The sequence below is a fragment of the Nasonia vitripennis genome, chromosome 3, assembly GCF_009193385.2.
Source record: "Nasonia vitripennis strain AsymCx chromosome 3, Nvit_psr_1.1, whole genome shotgun sequence".
In the NCBI taxonomy this organism is placed as follows: Eukaryota; Metazoa; Arthropoda; class Insecta; order Hymenoptera; family Pteromalidae; genus Nasonia; species Nasonia vitripennis.
The window spans coordinates 15,603,620-15,628,477 of NC_045759.1; the positions used below are offsets into that span (position 1 = coordinate 15,603,620).

At 41.5% G+C, this 24,858-nt stretch overlaps 1 protein-coding gene and 3 non-coding genes across 9 annotated transcripts in view; 2 read left to right on the forward strand and 2 right to left on the reverse strand.

Annotated features, from left to right (window-relative positions):
• LOC100123144 overlaps positions 1 to 24,858 on the forward strand; it is a 105,541-nt gene that overhangs the window by 78,700 nt on the left and 1,983 nt on the right. For 5 of the 6 annotated variants that reach the window (XM_031927827.2, XM_031927824.2, XM_031927823.2 and 2 more), the window contains 14 exons: positions 2,310 to 2,474; positions 14,727 to 15,168; positions 15,958 to 16,295; positions 16,735 to 17,132; positions 18,251 to 18,428; positions 19,703 to 19,801; positions 20,698 to 20,918; positions 21,157 to 21,295; positions 22,117 to 22,425; positions 22,548 to 23,056; positions 23,170 to 23,261; positions 23,362 to 24,002; positions 24,194 to 24,437; positions 24,529 to 24,771. In XM_031927827.2, coding sequence (XP_031783687.1) covers positions 2,310 to 2,474; positions 14,727 to 15,168; positions 15,958 to 16,295; positions 16,735 to 17,132; positions 18,251 to 18,428; positions 19,703 to 19,801; positions 20,698 to 20,918; positions 21,157 to 21,295; positions 22,117 to 22,425; positions 22,548 to 23,056; positions 23,170 to 23,261; positions 23,362 to 24,002; positions 24,194 to 24,437; positions 24,529 to 24,771 — 4,018 coding nt within the window. The remainder of the gene's footprint in view (positions 1 to 2,309; positions 2,475 to 14,726; positions 15,169 to 15,957; positions 16,296 to 16,734; positions 17,133 to 18,250; positions 18,429 to 19,702; positions 19,802 to 20,697; positions 20,919 to 21,156; positions 21,296 to 22,116; positions 22,426 to 22,547; positions 23,057 to 23,169; positions 23,262 to 23,361; positions 24,003 to 24,193; positions 24,438 to 24,528; positions 24,772 to 24,858) is intronic. The other variant, XM_031927828.2, reaches the window with a different exon arrangement.
• TRNAE-CUC lies at positions 18,809 to 18,880 on the forward strand. Its single transcript has one exon. It is a non-coding gene; the product is annotated as a tRNA-Glu (tRNA).
• Positions 19,347 to 19,418, reverse strand: TRNAE-UUC. The gene has a single exon. It is a non-coding gene; the product is annotated as a tRNA-Glu (tRNA).
• TRNAE-CUC lies at positions 21,712 to 21,783 on the reverse strand. Its single transcript has one exon. It is a non-coding gene; the product is annotated as a tRNA-Glu (tRNA).

Consider the following 24,858-nt stretch of genomic DNA (forward strand, 5'->3'; position numbering starts at 1 on the left):
GAGAACTGGCTTTCTCTCTCTCGCGCGCGAACTCGATCTATCGCGATGACACCGGAGGCTGATATGCTGTAAAACGAGGTGACTTCACACTCTCAGCCCGTTTCGTACTCGCGCCTTCTTTAAAGTTCATTTCTAATTAGCGGTGCGTTAATTCATCCTCATTGCCCAGAGTCTCGCTTGCGCTGCAGCGCGAGCTTCTTCGCTACTCGCTCCCCACCGTCTTCTTCCGTTCGTTTCTCAGGCAGCCGGTTGCTCTCTACAGAGTCGATGCGATAATTAATGTCACCAAGCCTACGGCGAGGAAGCATCAATTTTCGAGGTAACGTTGCTGATGGGTGTGTGCTTTCGGAATATGAATACTCTTGTAATTAGAAAGCGAGTGCTGGTTTTTGAAGAATGTTTGCTTTTTTATTAGAATTACTTAGCTGGAAAAAGGAATTCGAAAAGAGAAAATTTACTTCAGAAAGCGACAGAGTTAATAGGACTGAAAATTAAAAAATCTCCGGAAATACTCTTGACGTTTTTACTTCATTTGACTTATCAGTAAAATTAGATTTTTCTCTTTGAATTTTAATTCAACGCAATTTTCTAAGAATCACTAATGACTAACGTTGTTCGCTAATGAACAGGATTATTACGGGGACCTAACCACCTTAAACCACTTTTTTGAAAACATATGAATGGGCCGTAAAATGTATGTAATATAAGGTTTTCGAGTGCGCTGATTACGAATCTGTCATCAGATTTGCAAAAAAAATTTGCAAAACAACCTATATAAATAATGTATAGCAAAATTAATAATTTTTCAAGTCAAATACTTTTTGCACGCTAACGCACACATACATACATATATCTACTATATTTATTATTTGTAGCTTCTTTTATGTGCGCACGCGCACGTGTGTGTGTGTAATATAAAAGTAAAATAAATCAACCTATATCCACAACAGGGAACAGATACAGATACAGGAACATATAAAAGAAGATAACATTGGTTCGTATATCTATATAAGTGAGGAACAGCGAGCTGTTATCTAAGCTGTATATCTGTTCCCCTGTTCCTTTTCGACTGTGACCGGTAACGGCCTTATCCCGAATTCAAGCTTACGAGCTAACTTTAGAGCGTTAGGTCAAAAAAAAATGCGCTACTGTTCATGAAGACTAGAGACCATCATGAGCAGCAGGGGGCGCTCTCAGCCACAGTAACTTTTATACATATATCGATATCTATATGTACAATTTTCATAAGGCCAACAAGGATAACATAACCTCTAATGTCAATGTTTACATGTCATTTATTTGATCTGATAAAATCTAATATCTAAAAGATATAGTGAAATTTATACTATAAAAATACTATAAATATATACTATAAAGTTATAGTATAAAATTATAGTATAAAAATATATTTTTCGATTCTTTGGTCGAATAACACCAGAATCCCACCTTAAGAGAATATATCTATTGAGACATATATACAAAATTATTTCTACAGTTTTTTACATTATAATATGAAATTAAATAATTACTTTACAATTTGGCATACAAAATTATTCAGTTTTACAAAAATCAAGACATTATTGTAATAATTATTTTAAGGTGGTTAGGTCCCCTTAAGCGTAAATGCACGAATTAGTGACTAAACATTTGCAACTGCGCGCCGGAAACTCGGTCACTTTATCAAATTGGCGTTCGCTAATAAAGCAGTTCGATGGGCATCGCGGTACGTTATTTGGTTGAATAATTCATCAAAATCTGGTACTTAAACTGATTAGAACGTCGATTACAAATTGCTTTTATTTATCAACCGCTATAATACCTCCATAGTATTGTGAAGTAGTAACATCGCGTACATGGTCAGACACCGGTTTAGGGTACGGGACTATAATTTTAAAAACGAATTGAAACTTCACAGGTTAAATCTGCTGAATCGTAATTTAATAACACTAATCTCAGCACTCCATGACAATGCCACAAACAATTCTCTTCGCTCTTCCACATCAAGCCGAAAACAACATGAGTCCATTGCAATCTCCAGCCGTCCACTTTCGTCTCCCGCACGTCAGCCCGCTCCACACTCATCCCGAGCAGTATTAATCGTCGAAATTTTGTTTGTCAAGTCCGTCTAATTGAGAGGACCCGCAAACAGCAACAAACGCCAAGCTCTCCCCTTATCTTAATACCTTTCGTCGGAGCCCCACAAATGAGCTCGGCAGCCGGGTGCACAAACGTTATTAAAACGAGGCGCGCATTGCATACGTATGTAAAGCAAGAGCAATATATAAAGCTGTCATTTAACTGTGTTGCAGATGTGGATGTACTCGCTGGGACGAGCACTGCTGGACACGACGCCACGGGTGACGGCGCTGACGGGTACGGTCTCGGTGTCGCCCTCATCTGCTCTGCAGTCGGTGCTCGCCGCTATGACCGAGCCCGATCCACGCCGGCGAGCATCCCTCATGAACCTCCTAGACGTAAGTATAAGATAACGGCTCGACATCATTCTCCATATAGCGATGTGTACGCCTTGTTTGTTTACGACGGAGCGACCGGCAGCTACGCACGCATAGTTTAAGCTTTGATCGTTAAGCCTTGATGAGGCTGCGTATAGCGGCAGCGTCGAAAGAAAGGTGCCGAGCAGGTAATTTCGCGCTGGCACGTAGCTAGAGCGGAAATTGCGAAACGAGCGACGAAACGTGTCCTTTGGCGCGTGGGTAGGTACGTAGCTGCAACGCAAGGGCTTTTAGATCGACAAGGGCTGCTGTTGCGTGTTACGACGGCAGCGTCCGTTTTATGGGGTATTAATTTGTGGAAGAAAAATTATGAGGAGTAATTTTTAAGATTTAGGCTTTTTATTGGATAAGCGTGTATTTTTAATGATAATTAAGACGGAGAATTATTTTTTATCGGATTAAAGTATTTACGCGACAGTATATTATCGAAGGTATCGTTGGAAAACTGCGTTAAGCATGCTTACCTATATCTATGTCAATTGTAGGAAAACATTCGTTGAACTAGACATTTCATTCGGTAGGTATCAAGAGTTTTCTTTATTAATGCAGCTTTTAATTGCCAATTTGTTTTCTAACTATTTCTTGCGTGAAAAGTTTTTTGCTCGCTTTTTTCATTGAATAAATTCTGTCGAAAGTAAACAACGAAACGTTTCTATTGAAAATAATTGAATTAATAAAAGTCAAATGAAACTTTATCAGTTCCGCCATTCAATCAATTTAACGCACAGTTAAAACATTCTTTGCATTCTTTTGAAATTTTCACATTTAAATTTCACGTTGAGATTCATAAGAGGATAATTCCGAGAGAAAAGATAACAATGTTAAACCCCGGCTGGTGTACACACGCCCAAACACGAAATGTAACGTCCGCCGAGAGAAAAAAACTTCGGATTCGTTTTATAGCAAGCACGGATAAAGATCAGGTGAGAGTCACGCTGTAGATGTGTACCCAGCAGAGAAAGATTGCTCGCTACGGCCCCGCTAAGTACTCGAACGGGACGGCTGGCGTATGAGGGCTTCTGGGGAGCTTTGAGAGAGAGGAAGAGAGAGAGAGCAGGCATTCCCCCTTCCTCCCTTTTTTTGCTTTCACCTTCTCTCTTTTTCCCTACCCTAGCGAGCATTTTCTCTCTCGTTCTCTTGCGGGGAAAGTCGTTATGCTTCTTGCAACGGCCAACTCCTGAATTTGCGCGTGTGAGAGAAAGAGAGAACTCTTTAATCCGCGCCTCGAGAGATTGTAGGGCTAGTAAAAATGAAACTGTCAATTTGGAAGCTAGCCGAGAGCGTTGTGTTGAGCAAAGTTTAGTATAAGATGGAAGGAGTAGGAGAGAGGCTGAGTGCAACGCCGGGAAACAGTTTAGCAACTTTTTCCGTAAACACTTTTATTCGGTTTCTTTTACGAGTTGGCTTTAATTTGACTTATCTTTTCTTACCGGCACTTACATTGGAAAGTTCCATTGATTCGAGACTGAATACTATGAATCCCGCAGTGGGAGCACGGAAAAGTTGGGAAAACTTGTTTGCAAAAAGTGGGCGGGTATACTATAGATGGGTACGTTATGCAACTTGGCTTGTGTACGAGATAACTTTTTAATTAATCTTAACATTGGTAATGATGTAACGCGCAAGAACGGTTGCGTTATTTTAATTATTTTCGTTCCGTACATACGATTATGTGCACACACACGTGAGCTTTTCTAAGTATAACTTTTAATGAACATTTTAATGTTTTGCTTGCTTTTGATCTGTACACGAGTCTGCGTTGATGCATCGAATTTTATTCAGTTGTTTTATAAAAGCTTCAAACAATCGCTTGCGTTGTAATTTTTAATACGAAGCGGTTTTTTATTGTTTTATAATTCATGCTGCGAAAATTACGAGCTCTTTTATTTTTCTAATTACTGACCTGAAAAACCTCAATGAAGTTGCATTTTTATTCTTCCAGTGAGAACTTTTTTGAAGCATCAAAGCGCTTTTCTACGGTTTATTACAGAAGAGGGTATATTTTTAAATGGGTTTTAAATTAATTGCAATTGTTATTATATTGAATATCTGTATAAACGGTCACATAGTAAAATCAATGGGATATCAGAAAATTCCTCGCAATCGACATAACATGACAAGTGATCAGCAATAAAGTACTTGACATTGGATGAAGGCTTTGTCAACTATTCACGTTATCGGAAAACTCTCAGAACGCAGTTGCACGCGTGTCACATGCGGACTTTTTATTAATATTTTCCATGTTTCTCGCTATAACAATAGCTTTCTAGAACTATATGCACATGTTTACTAGAAAACGCAAAAAAAATCTCCACTCGTCCGACATAAAATTGCAAACTCAGCCTTCGCTCCACCTCGAAATTCATTGAAACTAACTCCAAATCCCTTTTCATCTCTGGGATCCTCGCGCGCGATTCAACTAGCTCTATTTGCATGTACGACACTATCCGTGCAGCCAGGCTACAGCTGTCAAATCAAGATCTCGGGCTCGAAGCGCTAGAGTCTAAGCCGGGGCGCGCGACTCAATTCTCGCCGGTGCTATCAATCTGACCCGAGGCGGCGCAGTGAACCCAGGGAGTCTGCAACGCGAGAAGCCATTGGTTCTATGCATATACATATGCATCCCCCCGTAGCTCTCTCTCTCTCCCTCTCTCTCTCTCTTTCTCTCACTCACTGGCACCTATCCACGTATAGGTGCCAGTCCCCTCCTGGCACGACGGAATTAATTAGCGTTATTGCTGGAGCGTACGGTGGCAATTTAGCATCGCTCGCGAGTCGCGCGCAACGGCAAGTGCACAGCTGCGTCTGAATGCCACTATGGCCTTTCGCTCGTTGGCTCGGAACTCGTTCAATGGCAATCGGTCGCTAGCCGGCTTGGCTGTGCTGCGAATAATAAAGCGATTTCCGTCTCGGGAGATCGTGTAGAGCAGCTGCTCGCGAGTTTTGCCCGCGCACGTCGCCAATTTATGTGCGGCGAAGGAGTCTACACGCGCGCGTCTTGAGTATGAATGGGAGACATGCCCTCTCTCTCTCTCTCTCTCTCTCTTTCTCTCTCTTTCTCTCTCTCTCTCTCTCTTTCTCTCTCTCTCTCTCTCTCTCTCTATCTCTCTCTCTGGAGGGCTTGCCTCGAATGGTCGTCGATTTGTTGGGATTCATCCGAATGAACGGAGATGGATCTTCGAGGAACTGGGAGAGCTTTCGATGCTCTTGGAAAAGAGACGGAGTTTTCCTTTAAATTAAATCCTGTAATTCGAACACCACGAATAAACAAAGTTGAATTAAATATTTGCCATATCGATGCGGTAATTAATAGCACGGTTAACTCGATACATTGGTGTAAACTTCGAATGCCACGGTTTGAGTTACCTACCGGAGGTAGATTGCCTTTGTGTCTACGGCAAGGGAATCAAGACAAGTTTGTTTTGTGGTTAGTTTTCTGCTCGCACAGCAAAGATAGAAGCTGCTGCGAATGTAATTGAACATTGTTCCAGAACAATGGGGATGAATGAGGCATTTTGTGCTGTGAGAGAAAGAGAGACCATGTACCTCGAGCATGAGAAATCAGCTTACAAGTGGCCAGTAGTGCGATATTTTCTTTTGTAGGCGCACGAAAAATTCTCGACACGGAGTAGACTCGTTGCATTGTCATGAATAACGCTGGCTGTGCGGAAACCTTTTCCACCGCTAATTGTTCCATTTCGAACAAAACTACTCTTGAAAAATTTTTCACTGCTCCTTCAGACAAGCGCGTTTCCATGTAGAAGACGTTGATCTCGCTGTTTTTTTTTTGTTTTTCTTCTGTTCCAGGGAAACTTTAATAAATCAAAACTTTAGCCCGAAATAAACTTTCGGAATTTCAGTAGTGACTTTAATATTAAAGATGATATAACGGATGAAACTGCCGTGACGTCATTGCGTTGCAGTGGTATATCTTTGAAAAAGCGACGAACGAACGAAGTGTGCTAAGAGCAAAATTTATCGAGTTATAAATCCGATATATTGATCTGGATTCCGCTTGAAAAAAGGTTGAATTTCCGAAAAAAAACTCGCTGCAACAATTAATGTAAATCAAATCTTCTTAAAATTGATCGAAAGCTATACATAGTCAAAGTCAGCTTCAAACTCGCAGTGGTCTACGTCACACGCGCATGTCTTCACAGGTGCTCAACTGGTACACGCGCGCTTCGTATATAAGCGGGAGCCGCAAGATTAAAGACGCTCGTGTCGAGCAAATTGTACTCGTATGAAGCGTAGGAGTTAAATCAAGTATAGTAGTAGTAAGCCGGACGTACAAAACGAGGAATGCCGCGAAACTACGCATGCAGTCAGTCGAACATCACTGAGAGAAAGAGGCTATAGAGACGAGATGTACGAAGATGAACTTTGCCGCAACCGCAGCAAAGTTAGAGCCGGCGTGCGCTCTTTGAAAGCATTCTCTCTCATACGTATCAGCTGGATCTGTATCTATGCACCGCGTGTGTGTCAGACGCTCTCCGCGCGGTGAATAATACACTAATTAGCCGGAAAGAGCTTTATCAATGCGCGCGCGCGACGTCGAGGGCGTCGTTTTTAGCGGATTATCAACGGCGCGTGCTGCCGCTGCGGAATTTTCCTTTATTTTTCGAGGAGAGAGCGCGTAGGTCGATATGCCCGCAAGCTCACGGACGCATTGTTGTATGTGCACATGGACGCCCACGCGCGCGCGAGAGAGGAGAGAGAGAGAGAGAGAAAATACGAAACGAGCGCACGGAGGCATGTGTCCCGAAATTTCGATAGAGAAATAGCTGCTCTGTTGGCGCGTGCGATCTGAACGGAGGATTATAATGAGAATCGTATTATGTGAAAAAGCTGGCCTGGCTGTTTTTATTTGCAATTGGTTTCATTGAATTTGTCATTGCGTATAGGCGCTTATAATGGGGTTTTGTTTTCTGCAGGTAACAACTTTGTCGAGAAGGGGCAGTTCGAAGGACGCTTTTAGCCCGCTCGACACGTGTGCAGCGCCGATTATCGTTTTCATTAGTGACAACATTTTGAACACAAGCCGAATAATGAATTGGCGAGGTTTTGTTCGATTTAATTTAATGAAGCTAATTACAGTGACCCATATCGAATGGATTCGGCGTTAACGCGTTTTTATATTCAGAGGGAACAGGTTAAATGTTTATGGGCGATTTAATATTTTCGAATCACATAAATCATTTCCTTCGATTTATATCGCTTCCGAACCATTATCATCTCGATTTTCATTATAATTTTCTCAGTAAAATCATTATATTCCCAACCTACAACGTGTCGATTTTCTCAGGCAGTTACAGCACGAGAAGCCTTAGCATGCCCAATGAAAGACATTTTCCGCTGGGCAACGAACTGCTGGATATATGCATTTGAGTCGCAGTTAACGATAAAGGAAAAAAGAAGAGCGCCACCTCTTTTCGCTGCGGCCAGAGACTTGGAAGGTTAAGGCAGTAGGGACAATCCAAATAAGCTAGAAATTTTTATTTGAAACTATATAACTCCATTTCATTCGTTCATCGTAAAGCTATGTATTTCGCTGTTGATCGCGATATTCCAAATGCAAAGGTCACTGATTCTAGCTAGCATGCCAATCAAAATCAACTATGTATGTCATAACCCCGATTACTTTAGCGTTGGACGAATCATAGGTAAATCCTCCAGCTAGAATCAATACGCTATGAAATTTCGTTTCAAATCATTAAATTTGAATTATTTCAGGCTATTCCATATGGAAATCAACCGTTACAACGTGATACCGTTAAAAAATTGATTTTGTTCAAAGCCATCGAGGATGGCTGTTGTTGTCAAAATCTATAAAACTGTCGATTATTTCGTCCCGGCTAAATTAGCCCTCGTGCATCGTATAGGAAAACTATACGCAAAACGACGAAACTCTCTCCTAACTTCTCAAAGCCGTCCCAATTACGCTGAAAACGATAAGCCGTTTGACGTGCACCCCGGCGGCGCTCCTAGCTCTCATATATAAATTACACGCCGGTCCAAAACCGCACTACGCGCGTGCGAGCGTCATGCGTAAGCTGTTTACCCGTGACTTGCACCGGAGGGAAGGGGTCGAGATGGGCATTATACCAAGGATGTTCCACATATACGTATAAGCTCTTCACTTCCCCCAACACATATATTCCTCTTACACACTTTCCGTCCCCTCTACGCAGTAAACTACACAGTGGACCAAATATTAGCATGCGCGCACTGGCGCTGATGAGAGATATCCCTCTCGGAATATTCGCCGGTGTGGTCCAGTTCGTGCATACGCATATTGTATACAGTTTCCGCCTGCGATCCACTATACTTTTATCATATATTCTCTCGTCGCAAAGCTTGCAGTACTACCTCTGATCCCTTTTATTTTTGACGTTGGAGAGGCGTCGCTTGCGCCGAAATCCCGAAACTGCACACCGAGTCGCACAGAGAGGGAGAAAGCCTGATAACGTCGCGGCGAAGGTGTATATGCCCTGCGTACGTATGTATGCTTATACGAGTAGAGAGACGCGGGTTTGTAGACACGCGCCTATGTATATTTATGAACTCAAGCGTGCCAGCACGTAAGTATAGCGCGCGCTCGACTGTTTGCTTTTGGCTAGAATGGATTCCCTCTCGTGGTTTTCCTTCGTTTCGAGATATTCGACGTTTGGCGCTTTTACAGAGCGATAGCGTCTGCATACCAGACGACGCTTTCTGGTGTCGATGGAAAATAGTTTGCGTATTATGTAAGCTCTCGATCTGTCGCTAGGGTTGTGATAAAATGAATCCAGATGCAAGCAAGAGCTGGCTTTTCACTAAAAAGCGCTTGATCTTTTCAGGAAATTTTTCATGACACGTTAAAAGCTGCGGTTTAGCGTGTGAATTTTATGTGGTCAGGTCTGAATTTTCGTAGGAGTAGAGATTGCTGTATCAGGTGACGAATTTAATGGAGTAATCTCGTTCAAATAGGTATTGTGAGATTGATCTATCGAAAATTATCAAAAATACACTTGCTTAATTATAAGGTATTCTTGCAATGAAGATAATGTTAACGTGGAGATTCGCTTTGATGATTGTCAATTATATTATCAATGGGGCGATAATTAAGGTAAACGTTGATGCTCAATGATTAGTTCGACTACTCAACTTCTTTTCCAGCTGCACGTCACGTCCGATCATATATGTTCCTCATTATTGGCAACCTGTGGGCGCCGTGTATAGACTGAGCATTCCGATACCTCGGCGGTAGCGACTGCTGTACAAGCCTGTACACCCCCTTGCAGCTACTACATTAGTCACGCAGATAGGGATGAATGCTTGATGTCTCGTTTAAGATGGAAACCGTACCGTGGCTTTGATGTGCGTGATGGAAAAAAATTGTATGTGCTATGTAGTCGGATAAGGCTGATTGAATTTTCAATGGCTATACAGCACGCAGGTGGTTCAATGTGCCCGATATTGAGCCAAAATAGAGAAGATATAAAACAGACAATTATTAGGCAGCAAAAGCTCATATGAACAAAATTTTCATGTTTCTGTATTTATAAGACAATTGATCATTTTGAAAATATGGATTAAAAAAAAATATTATCATAGCTAACCTACACACTTTCTATTTAATTGGCTAAATAATCAAACAAAATTATATAGTTTTTTAATGCAATCTTACAGTGTCAGAAGTAACATTATCTTTCATAGCATTTTTTATGAATTCAATAAATGATGAAACTCTGATATAATCACCTTCAATTCCATGAAAATTAGGATTATTACTTTGAGAGGAATTATAGGAGAAACGGACATCAGCCGCATCGAAAACGACCTAAAAGAGTTATTCGGTTCATTGGCTCCTGACGGCCGTTAGTACCCATGTGTTGGTTCGTGAACCATCATAAATTATAAGCATGCACAAGGATCCGCCCCCGCACCTTGGCAGAGTACGAATTATAAATCGCTTAGCGCGATGGCGCCCAACGATGTACGAGACCGGGTAACCGCTGCCGTTTTGCCCCTTTTTAGCCACTGGACCCTTTTGCCGAATCGAGCGTTCTGTATGCCAAATTGTGCGCTCGGAAATTACAAAGCACCGGAGTGCGAAAATCCCCGGCACCTTACTATATATTTCACGGTAGTATTATTTTATAATGGACATTAAGCTAGATCCCAGAAAAATTCAGTTATTTAAAGTACTTAATTGAAATCCACTTTACTCACACCGTCAAAAGTTTCCGATTTTATGCCATACACTACATGAATTTAGATAAAAATTACAGTCACAATAACGATGCAAGACTATAGAAATTAATGAAACTTTTTCATTAAACTTCTTTTGTGACGGCTTGTTAGGCTCTTTAAAATATGTACATAGGATTTTTCTCTAATTTGGGCAAAGTAAGTAACGCTTCCAAGTGTGGCAGAAGCCGCAATTAAAAATAATTGAAAGATATAAAAAGAAACGTCACTCTAAACTTTCTTAGAGCCGACACTTTATACTCTTAGGTATTAGAGGAGAGCTGAGTATCATCTCATAAAAAGTGACATTCTAGTCTTATTAAATGCCCGGTTTAAACTTTTACCATATGCTTAACTAAGTCTCCTTATTGAAAATTGGCTGGCTAATTTTTTTTTTCTACTGTGCGCAAAAGAACGCAATAGTAGTGTTTTTATTCCGTGCAATATTTGGAGCGTGGTCGTCGATGACGCACTGTAAACGTAGAAATATCTTGAAATATCGTCATGCAGATGGAATTTCACTGAAGAAAGAGAGTCCCAAACAAAGTTGCATGCATCTTACAGTTAAAAAGAAACAATAGGGCATTGAATTTCAGCGCCGATGCTCGCTATCCCTGTCTTTCTCGCGTATTGTCATTTTATCTTTTTCTTAAATCTCGAATATTCTTCTATTCATCCCCGCATTTAACCTTTTCCATTGACTTTCTAGCTCTTTTGTCCGTCATTTCGTTGTCTTCTTGCCTACCGCGCACAAGTCCTCATTATTCCGTCTGAGTCTTTTCTCCCTGATTTTTTAATACAGCTCTAACGACTGCTCTCTCACGCGCGCTTTATTTCGAGCTCGAAAAAAAACACCCCGATAATTACATTTATAGTCCTTTTAGGTCCAACGCATATCGCAGCCGTCGAAGTAACGAATGCAAATGACTTTTCCCGGCTTTTTTCAAAACCGTTTTAGTAACGACGAGTTAATAAAAAATTGCACAGCGTTCAAAACAAAAGCGCGGCTGTCACAGCTTTGTTCAACATTCCACTCACAACAAGAGCTTCCGTACTCTCTCCTATCCTGCACTTTTATCCCATCAGCGTCTCTTTTTCGCCTCTTCAAAACTGCACGCATCTGCACCTCCCCGTTACAACTATAGCAGCGACCGCTCGAACATAGCGGTGGTGGTGGCGAAGGGAGGGTAGGGGGTGGTTTACGCGCAGCGACGTCGCGCGCTTATATAGTCGGACGAGCGAGTGGTTAGCCCGTCCGCGAGCTAGCAGCTATTATCGTCACATCGTAGAGCCAGCCTAACAATGATAAATGCCAGAAACTCGCAGGCGCAATTAAACTGTCCGCGCGCGTTAGCTTAGCGACCGCTGCTTCCCTCATTCTCTCTCTCTCTCTCTCTCTCTCTCTCTCTCTCTCTCTCTCTCTCTCTCTCTCTTTCTATCTATCTCCCTTTCTCTCAGTCTCTCCTGGAACTTACGAGAGCCATTTTTGTGGCGTCTTGACTGCCCGAGCTTTCTCTCCTTGGCATTTATTCTCGGCCGGCCCGGCTTGTTCTTTTTCGCGAGTCTTTCTCTGTTCCTTTGCGAGTAGCACCCTCGGCGCGGCGTTTGTGATGGGCGAGTACCACTGCCGCCTCTTATGAGGGATGCGCTGCGTGTAATTTCCCAGCCGCTATGCGAACGAAACGCCGACGCGAACGGTCTGTTGTTTCTTTCTTTTTTTTGGTGCCGCGGTTTCCCCATCTCTCTTCCTCCCTCCTCCCAGCTGCAATCTCTCGCAATTACACCGTGGATGAATATTTAAGAAAACGAGCAAACGTTTATGCGCCGCGCGCGACGGGGGTGCGGCTTTGAATGTGGCTTTATGCGCAATTAAGGTTATGCAGCTGCGCTTGTTTGTGCGCGCGCGCGTTTTTATGCGCGAGCTTTCTTTATATGAATGCAAAATTCGAGGCACTTATTATACGTTGTCGTCGCCGTACGAATGTGTGTGCGTGTGCCTTCTAAGTGGGTCGAGAGTGTCGTCGTTCAGTGCCCTTGGCTGATACGCGCGCGAATCGTAGATGGAAAAAGAGACAAAAGGAAGTATTCTATTTCTCTCTCTCTCCCTCTCACTCGCTATGTCTGGCTGAAGTTGCGCATTCAATTTCGCACAGAAGTCCCCAGGGTGGCTTCTATTCGAGTGGAAAAAGTTCGTATCTTCACCTATACTTTCGAAAACTTTATTTGCGCGAATACGACTAGACATTTTTCTCTGCCATTAAAATTAATAAGGAGATATAATATTTCCAGCTCATTGAACTGTAAATATTTTATAATCGCAGAGATACATCAACTGCGATCCGTGTAATAATCAGACCCATTATACGCGTAACAATTAATAAATCAAGCTATCTCAATAGAAGCTCCGCACATAAACGCGTTCGCAGAGATCGCGGCCAAAAAGGTCGAAAAATCACAGATGGCGAAATAATGCAATTCCAGCAGTCATCATTGTGGGGTGCAAAGTGTTTTACGAGCCTCGTGTATAGCTATGCTCACATACGCGTGGGTCGCATACGGGGCTATATCTGGCCGTGAAAAGAATTCAGCGTCGCGATGCAATTTTGGCAACATTTGTCGGCTGGCCCTGAATGCTCGCGTAATGAGAGCCATTTGCCTATAACGCTTGGCGGGTCGCCGCCACGACGTGAGCCGGATACAAACGAGGCGCGATTTGTCATTTCGGACGTACAAGGGACTAGAGGAGGCAGCTAGCCGGTCGCGTAACGAAGGTCGATATTGATTGCATGGCCCGCGGCGGGTATACGCCGCCCCCTTCTTTGCAGCTGCATCGCTGATGTTCCTTGACCAATCATCGCATCACGCCGAACTGCGCGTGAGCCCGCTTCCGGCTGCCTCTCTCTCTCTCTCTCTCTCTCTCTCTCTCTCTCTCTCTCTCTCTCTCTCTCTCTCCCTCTCTCTCACTCTTCATTCGGTAATGAGCTAATTTTCGAGGTATTGATTTTACGGAGTAAAGTGACATATATTCGATGAAACGATGACTTAGTTTGTTCTAGATCAATGTGTCTGATATGCAGGATGGATTGAAAAACATGCGCATGGTAATCGTTGATATACCGGTGGAGGTATTAATTGATTCAGGTGTGAATAATCTGGTATTGGACACGCGTACGTATGGACACAGCTGTATGCGATAGGAAGAATTGCGAGAAAAACATCAAAAGCTAATCATAACTGAATTGAATTTTGATGCGAACGGCTTTGTACAGATAATCTTCCGTTCAAACACCATAATTGGAATCACACACACACTCACCAAAGCTATAGAAATCACCCGTCAAACATTATCTTTGTGATGCCATTGAGCAGGAAAAAATGTGGTTTTACCTTATTTTCATATGCAATAAATATTGCTATCATACGACAAATATTTTTGAAAATGAATCTATGCGCATGTATACTCGAGTGAACAGGGCGATAAAACATGTGCAAAAAATTTATCGATTTTACAGCAAACCCCATTTTATGCTACATATTTTATGATATATTATTCTTTGAATATCATAGTAGCTTTCACTTTAATAGTAGCAATATAATAAATAACGTTAAAGGAGGATTAAAATGATAAACAGTACACTCAGTTGCCAAAACTGTTTTGTTTCGTGGCTATCTCGTGATCGACGCTACTAAGATGAATGGACGCGGCTGACGCGGTAGATCCTTTTTCTTCAATTGTCGTCCTTCACTTCAACGGCTCGTCGTCGGATCTCAAGAGTCTCATCCTTCAAACTACTTAACAGCCACTGCCTCTGATAATTTCAATTTATTAGAAATCCGCTAATCAGCGTCGCGTGAGCGCCAACTTGACACAGTTTAATTGAAATCGCTGAATCGAATGAAAGGCACCGGTCGAAGCTCTCTCCCTCTTCACTTATCCTGTTCCTGACAATTTAATTAAAAATCAACTTCTTTGCTTCGCAGGTGATATCCGAGTACTGCAGGACTAGGCTGCAGTCACGGCCCTTTACTCACATCGTAATGGATATGTATCGCGAGGTGGTAAGATCGGCCCAATACGCGGCGCGCAAACGAGCCCTGCAGCACTTGATGAGGAGTCTCCCAAGCATACCACCCCCACCACAGCAGCAGCAGCATCATCATCCCCTGGGGCCAAACGCAGTACCGATGCGCCAGAATCCACCACCACAGCAGCAGCCGAGGCACAGAGTAAAAGGGATACTCTTTAAGGCGCAGTCGAGGAATTCGAGGTCTCAGCCAAATCTGCTGAGTATGTCGGGTCAGGAGGAGAGATACTGCGGGGGTAGGACTAACGCCGACGGCGGTAGCTACGGCTATGTGCTCGATGCGAGAAATCTTCATCAGCGCACCAATTCCCAGCCCGACTGCTGCATGGAACGAGCAGGTATGCCGTCACTGGAATTTTGGCATATTTTTACTTCGAGTTTTTAGAGCGTAGGAGCCGAGGGGATAAAGGATGGTTTAAATACCAGAGGAGATGTATAACAGCATGGCAGCACTCAAGGCTACTCGTCGCGCTCATGCATTTTCGCGTTTTGATAAGCATCGTACTTTGGTGTAATATTAATAATCCGAAGAACGATGCTTTAATCCAAATCAAGTATTCATATACCTACTACTAAGTACACATCAATGATGCATAATGAGTAATAACAAATCCCTACTATTTATAGGGTTGATCTGATGATTGGAATATCAATCAACGCCGATACAGCTTATATCGCCGTGTAGTAATTTCATCGATAACTGAATAAATCCATCAAATGATACTTCGCTTCAATTATATATCCTTTGATACGCGGTGCATAAAGTACGTTCGATCCCAGCATAAAGAATAAATTAAAATTAACGTAATGCACGTGAGAGTATCTCTCGTATAAATTATCATGAAAGTTATCATGGAATATTGATCGCTGAATGAACTAATGATGCGAGCTCGAACAGAAACATACAGCGCGTGAATTCCCGATAAATTTGCCAAAGTAAGCTAAAATGTTCCTCCAAACTACTAGTTTCAAACTATATATACACGTATAGTCTGGCGAAAACTTCGGATATCACATCGATATTTCACAAGCTTGCAGTATCATCCACTACACCCCTTTGCTCTTCCGCCCGTAATGCATCGACCTCATTAGACCGTCGACCACATTGAAAAATCTCATGCACGCAGGTGGAGGTACGACGATACCGCAGGTGAGGAGCAGTGGAAACCTGGCAGCTCTGGCAGCGGTAGCGTCCGCGAGCGACGCTCGGAATGCCAATAACCCGTACTACGGAGACCCGATCTACGCGATGCCGGTGAAGCCGTTCCTCAGCACGCAAGATGTGCGCAACGCCAATGCAGCCGCGAGACAATTTCAGCAAAAGCAGCAGCAGCAGCCGGAAGTTTGCTTGGCGGCGATCGGACGGAACTATTGCGGCAACCCGGGCCCGGGCATCAACGGCGCGCTCGTCTCTTGCCTCGACAATGCCGGAGGCCTCTGCGGACCGACGCGCGCCCCTGTCAAGGTAAACTTTTTGGGGAATATTGTGCGCGTGTACATGAGGATATTGTGCGAGAACGAGAATTTGATGCGGAAGCGGGTGTGATATGAGGCCTGGAAGAGAGAAAATATTGGTACTCATTAAAAGACCTGATAATGGATTAAATTTTTGACGAACGAAACAGATTCTTGTTTTTTGCATTATTTATCTTATTATTTGATCGTTATAGGTTAATGTGAAAATGCTTTTATTGCATAAATTACCCGTCTCCGCGAGCTGTGCGATCATAACAAGATTGTTACAATCTTCTTGGAAAAGCTCTTACCGTTAAATCCAACAACAGCGAACAACATAGTTTATCGCGCTCAGCCACCGTGTTCCGCGTAAATGCGTTTAACGATCCTTAAGAAACACGTTAAATAACCCGTTCCGTGTCTGTTTCCCTCTCCCTCCCTCGAATTAGGAGGATCTTTACGCAACATCGACGAAGAACGGCGCTGGGAGACCTATTATCTTGCAGCGCCAGCATTCCAGTCCGCAGTTTCCGACGACGCGTTGCAGCGGCACTCAGGAGCAAAAACTTTGGGAATTCGCGAATCTTCTTCCGGAGTCCCGTAACGGCAACATGCCGCGCGCCGGAAACTCTGAGGTGCGACACCAGCAACAGCAGCAGCAACAACAACCGCAGCAGACGCAGCAACAGCAGCAGAAAAAACTGAATCCCGAGGAAAGGATTCCCTACGTCCCAAGGGGACCGCCGCCGCCGAAACCGCCCCGGATAATCACAAGCCTAAAGAAAGCCGCCGCGGCACAGGCAGCCTTAGATGCTCAGCTTAGAACGGTGAACGTCAAGCCACAGTGGTAAGATGCATGGATTCGAGAAATGTTCATTAAGGCGCGTGCATGCTCAAGCGAAAACGGGATTGCCCTATAGGCAGTCAATTCTGGGTTGGGAGTGGTGTAGATCAAAGAGAATTAACTATGGTAATGATTGGAGCATGATAGTACATGAATAGCTTTAAAAATGAAAGATAACAGTAACCATGTAATTTTAGTCTTCTCGTAAATTTTCGTTGCGCGTAACTGGCAAGCAGCTTCGTTATTATTGGATAGACATCATTCACAAAAGACTTTAACGAAGGAATGCAATTTCACAAGTATTTGTGAAATTGTTCGTTATCAAAGTTGAAACGCGAGGTGGTTCATCCAATCATTATTTCATTGCAAAGTACCGAACAGATAAATCTTTATGGATTTGAATTACGAATTCTGTTTGTGATGGAACTGATGTACGGATTTAAGGGAAATCCATTTTCTTTCTTGATGATGGTAATATTTGCATGAGCTCGTATTTCCCTGCTTTTGGCAGGCCTTAAAAAAAAAGGAATAAGCGGTGCTAGGAAAAGAATGAATGAAGCTCGGCGTTCTCGGCTCTCGCGTGAAAAAAAAGATGAGGAGAAAAAGACTTTAAAAAGACAAGCTCTCGCGCCGCTGCTACCGTTAGAAGGAGGAGGAGAAGGCAGGAGCTTTAATTAAACTCTGCGCGGCAGTTCTTTAACGCCACGGTATAATATTCAGTCGACGGTGCCGTTGGCATTTGCGGTATTTTACTAGCTTTCAGATTAGCCTATGTACAGAAATATCGGGGAACACGCATTTTATAGACGTCAGCTCACATAGCAAAGAAAAAAAGTGGGCCTAAGAAATAAAATTTGTATTTTTATAGATTGATTTTTTCTAAAATTCTAAATTACGGTTGAAAATAATACTTTCGAATTATAATCAGTTGAACAATTTAGTTTAATTAATTTCAGTTGTCTTATAATGCATCGTGCTCCTGAGCTTTTTAAAATTCATTATAAAATAATATATAGAAAGGAAAATGGAAAGGATGCGTAACTCACATTTAATGGAAAAACTTTAGCGATCGAGTGGATATCGTTCCTTTAAAAAATAAACCACTTTTTCCCCCGTAACAGCGACTTGAAAAATGGACCTAGAGCACGGAGAGGTCGAGCAGTTCAGAGAGCCCCGTCACGTCTCTACAGAGCTGTAAATGGCCCAGCCCGATCTTTTAATAAAACACAATGTGTGGGTCCCGAATTCGTCGTGCGCGCCAACCAGCCTGCAAAATTATTGACTGTCGGCGACTTTAAGGCAAGTAACTCTCAACTCATACTTTATATTCAATTATTATTCACATAAATTTATTCATAAAAAACGCTGTGACATATTTTAATCTGAAAATAGCAGATGAAATCCTAATATAGTTTGTTTAAAATGGCTTATTTATTGATTCACGTCAGGCGAAGGAAAAAGGGATGCGATTTATTTTCAATATTTTTTCTATACACATAGTGTACAAATTCTGCATTTTAATGACATTATCTGACTCCGAAAATTTGTGTTTGAACTAAATTGGGTAATGTAAATCCTAAAGTCATTTCTCTATTTTACTATCTGCTCAAAAATGTTTTTTATACTTACATCTGTATATTTTTGGGTGGTGTTCTTTCAATTAAAATTTGAAAATAAGATCCGGTATGGTCTAGTGGCTAGGATACCTGGCTCTCACCCAGGAGGCTCGGGTTCGATTCCCGGTACCGGAATTTTTTGTTTTTAGAGTAATTCAAATTAAATTCCAGTATCAAAGTAAATTTATCGAATTATGATCACAATGCGATCGGAAAACCGAACAGCAAAAGATAATCCAATAGGTGAACCCAGGCGGAAGTGGGAGAATAACGTAATACAGGACCGAGCTAAAATCGGGAAAAGCGGCAATATGGGTAGAATTAGCTCAGGATAAAAGAAATCGAAAACTTGCGGAACATGTAATATTTCTGAACTACATAATACTGCTCGAACATCCCGCAAGGATAACAGTCAGAAGGGGCAGTCGTAGGAGTGATGACTCTATACTACTATGAGTCATTAACCGCACACAGCTAAAACAACTATCAAAAAACAGTAATACAATGTAGTACAGAATATAAATACGATAAAGCCTAAGAAAAATGAATAAGCTTGTTGAAAAAATGTTGCCTTAAATTTTTTCAAATTTTGCAAAAAAATTTCCGGTACCGGGAATCGAACCCGAGCCTCCTGGGTGAAAGCCAGGTATCCTAGCCACTAGACCATACCGGATCTTGTTAGAAAATTTTAATTAAAGGAAGACCATCGATAATATTAGGGTTGTCTCATGAAAATTATTTTTAAGAAATAATAAATAATCTCTAATAAAAGCAATTACAAAAGTAAAATAAAAAGAACAAATTGGCGCCCAAATTTTTTGAAATGACTAATTTTTGTCTCTTTATTAAATGTTTTAATCAAAACTAACTAAGTATCAATTACAATACTTCTATATACATTAGACTAAATTACTTTGATATGCATGACAAAAATTGATCATTACACATTTTTTACAGATGAACAATATTGGGAGATTAACAGTGATTCTCCTGACAGGACAGCGACTCGAAGTCACCTGCGACCCACAGAAAGTCACCGCCGGTGAACTCTTCCAAGTAAGTTTGCGACATTTGCGTTTCTTGCTACTGTAATTTAATTTGAGTAAGAACTCTGCGCTACCAAAGAGATATTGCGCTAGTGACGCTGAATAGTGCAAGAGATGAAAAAAACTTTATTTAATAAGTCAAAACTTTTTTTTCTCTGATGTGTATGCGAAATCTGGTGCAATTTTTTCTATGTAGATAAATGCAAGTTTTTAAGGTAATGAACATTAACCAGTTAGTTACTATTTGATACTCTTGTCAATAAATGAGACTTTATGCCGCGCCGTCGAGGTTGCAGTTGTACGTTTGAACTTGGTATGACGTTCGCATTCGTGACGTTCAACTGCGTCGAGGAATCAATGACGTAAATGCATCAGCTATTGATTGAAGACGATCGAATACACGCTGTTAGCTCGACAAAAAGTTTTACTCGACAGTCATATGTATAGTATATCGACTGTCACTAACCAGCAGTTGATAAAGAGCAATCAGACCTTCAATATCTGAACTTCTCCGATAGATGATTCATTTCGCGAACTATCTTTAAGTCGACTAAGATATAGGTCAGAGTGGGCCAAAGCTTGATAAGCCAGTCGTTTGATCGGATGGATTTTTTTCTAAGAAAACTTGCAAATTAAAACTTTTTTGATGGATTCTTTTTATACTCTTTTAAATCAAATACTATTCCATGTTTGTCACCACGATTTTATTGCGCCTACAATATTTCTGAACAAAGTAAATATGAAAGTAGAAGTAAAATAATAAATAGGTATATAAATTTAAAAGTTTGAATTTTAAAATATCCCTTATGTTACGCATAATTATACGTATGTTGATTTAATGAAAAGGTTTTTAATATGTGATATATATGAAGATAGAACAAACAAATTGTAAAATTAAATTTACAGGCAATTGTACAAACGGAAGGCCTGGAAGAGAACTTTACTCTGGGATTAGCAGCTCTATTGGCTGGAGACTTTGCAATGTTACCACCAGATACGAAATTGAATAAAGTCGCACCCCCTGGCTGGTTAAACAGTGGGAAGAGCAAAGGTCTATTGGGACTTCCGACGAGTTTTATGCTTTACTTGAGGCTTCGCTTTTTTTTACCATCGCTCCGAGGAATAAGGTACTAAATTAACATTTTATCTCTATTCTTTATTTAAAAATCTTCAAATTGCTTCGTTGGTAAATATTTAATAAATATTGATCAATGATTTCATATTATATTACAAAATAAATACTTGATGAAGAATTTAGTAAAATTTTAAATACAAAACTTAAAAAATTCTAAGTGAAAAAAGTACAGAAATTTTAAATTTTATGAGCAGTTATTCCGAAACTAAAATTTAATTTATTTGCCTCAGATACTGGATCTCAAAACACTTGCTGTATCTGCAAATCCGTCGCTGCATATTAGAACAGCAGTTGGTCTGTCCTCTGACACAATTGATCAATTTGACCGGACTTGCACTCCAGGCTGAGTTTGGCAACTACAGTGCAAACGTGAGTAAATGTTTCTGCCAAGTTGAATAAGTACCTTCGTTGTGAGATTAGTTATACAGCTCTGTATAATCAAACCTTCGGTTTTTATATTACCTGATCTGATTTACGTTATCAATTTCAGGACATTTGAAGATATTAAAATAATTAACGTACTTTATTTAGTTACATTGGAGAAGAAAATATTCAATTTTGATTGTATAACATTGTTAAACATTTTTTATATGATAAATACGACTTTTTGTATGTAACTAAAACATTTTTATAATGATTAATATGAATTTAAAAATGATGATTTAGGAACTAATATTGAAGTATTGTAAAGTCTCAGATTTGTTATACAAAAAGAGCGCAATTAGTTAGAAAGTGCGTCATAATTAATTGTCTAATGTGATTTTTTATTAAAAAATGGCAAAAAATTCCGATACCGGGAATCGAACCCGAGCCTCCTGGGTGAGAGCCAGGTATCCTAGCCACTAGACCATATCGGATAATATTTGAGTAATTTTTATTTACAATCACAAAAAATATCAATATAAAATATGCATCATACATACCATCAATATTTGCGTACTATATATATATATATATATATATATATATATACATAACAGCGTGCCTATGCGAAAATCGCCTTGTTGAATCTATACTGGCGCCGCTCACGCTATAATTGCCTAAGTCTTGTATTTTAACTGCATCTTTTATTATTTGGATGAGGATCTTCTATACTTCTTCAAATCTATTTCCTACTTTTCTATTAGAGCACGTTCGCTCATCCGCAAGGTTTCGTAAGTATATTTGCTGAACGGGCCTTCCAATTTTAGGAACACGGCTGCGGCGATTACTTCCTCTTGGAGCACTACGTACCGGAGTCCCTAATCTTGAATTCCGAGGAGCAACAGTATCGTCATCCCCAGCTGCCGGACAGCGGTGAGGCTTTGCGCAAACGGCTTCAGCAGGCGCACCGAGAGCGTCGCGGCCTCGAGGGCAGCAAAGCTGAGGAGATGTTCATTACGCACGCACAGTCCTTGCCAGATTACGGTGCTCATTACTACGTGGCCACCGTCGACGCCAAGGAGTTGGGCAAGATCGTTGCCAGGCAAAAAAAATACGCCGATCAGAATCACCTTCAGGTAAAGTGTTAATCTTTACAATCAAAGATTTCGTATTTTGTGCTTGAATGTAGTTGCGAGCGTTATTTTAACTGATTCATAAGAACGCTAGATTTGTGTTTTATATAATATTCAAATTGCAGAATGACGAACGGCAACATCAAGCGCTTTATATCAACTCGGAAAACATCTATGACATCGACAAGTGCTCGGACTATCCGATTTACGGTAAGATAGACTTCAACGGATCGGAGACACGCGAGGAGAATCTGCAAAAAAGTCCTTACACCGACGAGCAAAAGATCATGCTATCAAAAAGTCCGTCAAGCACGACGATGAACGAGATCTACTCATCACCGCAGTGTAAGGCATCCATCCCCGAGTCTTCTAACAACAACAATAACGCAGGCGGCAATAACAATAAAAGCAAGACGAGCAAGTTCAAGAAGAGCGATAGCGACGTATGGCTCGCCATTCACTCGCAAGGCCTCAAGGTTTTCGAGCGAGGCGGCAGATTGCGCGAGAGACTCGAGCTTGCAAAATTCCAGTGGAAGGATATTCAAACTCTGAGTTACGGCAAGAACTGCCTCGTCGTTTATACAAGGATAAACGGCAAGCGCTGCAAGTTCAAACTGAAGATGGATCATCGGAAGTACGTATAGCTCGGCACATTTATTGAATACTTGAAGTTTGAAGGGGGATATAATTCTTGGTTTGATAGCATACTTAATGATATATCGAATAACGTACGTTTAACTATTTCAGGAGCTATTACGCCTTCAAACTAACATCTCTGCACCATCAGTTTTTCTTGAAACTTCGAACCGAGCTCACTTCTTTGCAGGGTTTGTCGAAAGGTAGGACTCTTTCTGCATTTACAAGAATGTCTCAATAGAAAAACTTTACTCGTCTCGTAGAACGATAGGATTAACAAAGGCAATGTTTATTTGTTTGCAGACTTTGGTGTTCCTCTGGCTATTGAACCAAACTCACCCCAATCGAAAATGAAGCCCGAGAGTGCCAAGACGAAAATCTCGATAGCAGATTCCGTAAAGAAACAGCCGCAGCAGCAACAACAGCAGCAGTCTTCCAAATACCCGACCCGCATCGAAGAACAGCAAAACAAAGAGAACGAGAATCCATTAAAGGATCCAGAGGATCAGAAGCCGACGAACAGCAAGGACGATCTTTCGCCTGACACTCCAGAGGGAAACGGTAACAACGCGCTCTACGCTCAAGTCAATGGTCGTCTTGAACCTGAGGGTGAGTCTCGCGATACCGAAGAAGACGAAGCCGATCGGGCTTTGATTGTCAACAGGAAGATTCTCGCGTCGCCGAACAGTAACAGCTTGCAAGTGCTCGAGCAAAGTGAGAGCGACAGGCTGTACAATTACGCGAACATCGGCATTCCGCACAGCAACGAACGGGAGGAATACGTTTACACGATTCCAAAGTCAACGTTTTCCACCAACGACATCGACAGGCTAAACGAGAAGATTGAAAATCCTGAAGATCTGTATGCAGCGATCAATAAGTCCGGCCTACCTAAGAAAAACGAATTTACTGTGTCCGACGGCGAGCAGTGGAAGGAAATTGAGGTAAGAAAATATATAAGAGAGCAAGCTACTGACTAAAAATATAGCAATCTCTCTCGGAATATTCTTGGGAAATTATTGTTTGTACTAAATGAGGAATATTATATGTAGCAATTTTTTTCTTTTATCACCGTTCTTCGAAGAAACATATTCTATCAGTTTACCATTAATATTCATGTTTGTATTTATTTTAGGTAAAGACGTCGAGTTTACCGAATTACGGTTCGAATCGACAAAACGGAAACGTCAATTCCCCAGTCAAGCCGCGTCGCCTAGATGTGAAAACGGGAAATAGGGCGATTTACAGCAGCGTAGGACAGCGCAATCCCAGCCTTACCGACGACCTGGAGCTTCTGTCTCTGAAGTCGGACACAGCGTCGATACGCTCGACGTCGGCAAAATCAAATCCATCCCCAACGCCCGAAGCTTACGTGCTTAGTAAGTGTTTGTAAACATGCCTGTTACCCTAAATTGTAAAATTTCTAATAATACATACATTTTTATAAATAAAACAAAATTATTCAATTAGATGCTGATATACGAACATCGGAAGAGACGTTTAGGATACCAGACGAAACGATGTCCAATTCACTGATGGCAAGGTTGGATGAGCTTTCGTTTGACGAAGAACGGATGCTGCGCACGATAAAGTTGGAACGTGGCCACGGTGGTAGCATAGGGCTGCAAGTGACGGAGGGTAACGACGGGGGCGTTTACGTTCAGGCAGTTTCCGTCGGAGGTTCTGCCGATATGGCTGGAAACGTTAATAAGGGTTAGTAGGGTGCTGTCGGTAAGCTTTTAAAGCGCCAAATTTTGTAAAGCATATCATTCATTATGAAGAAAATCGTGTTAAAAACAT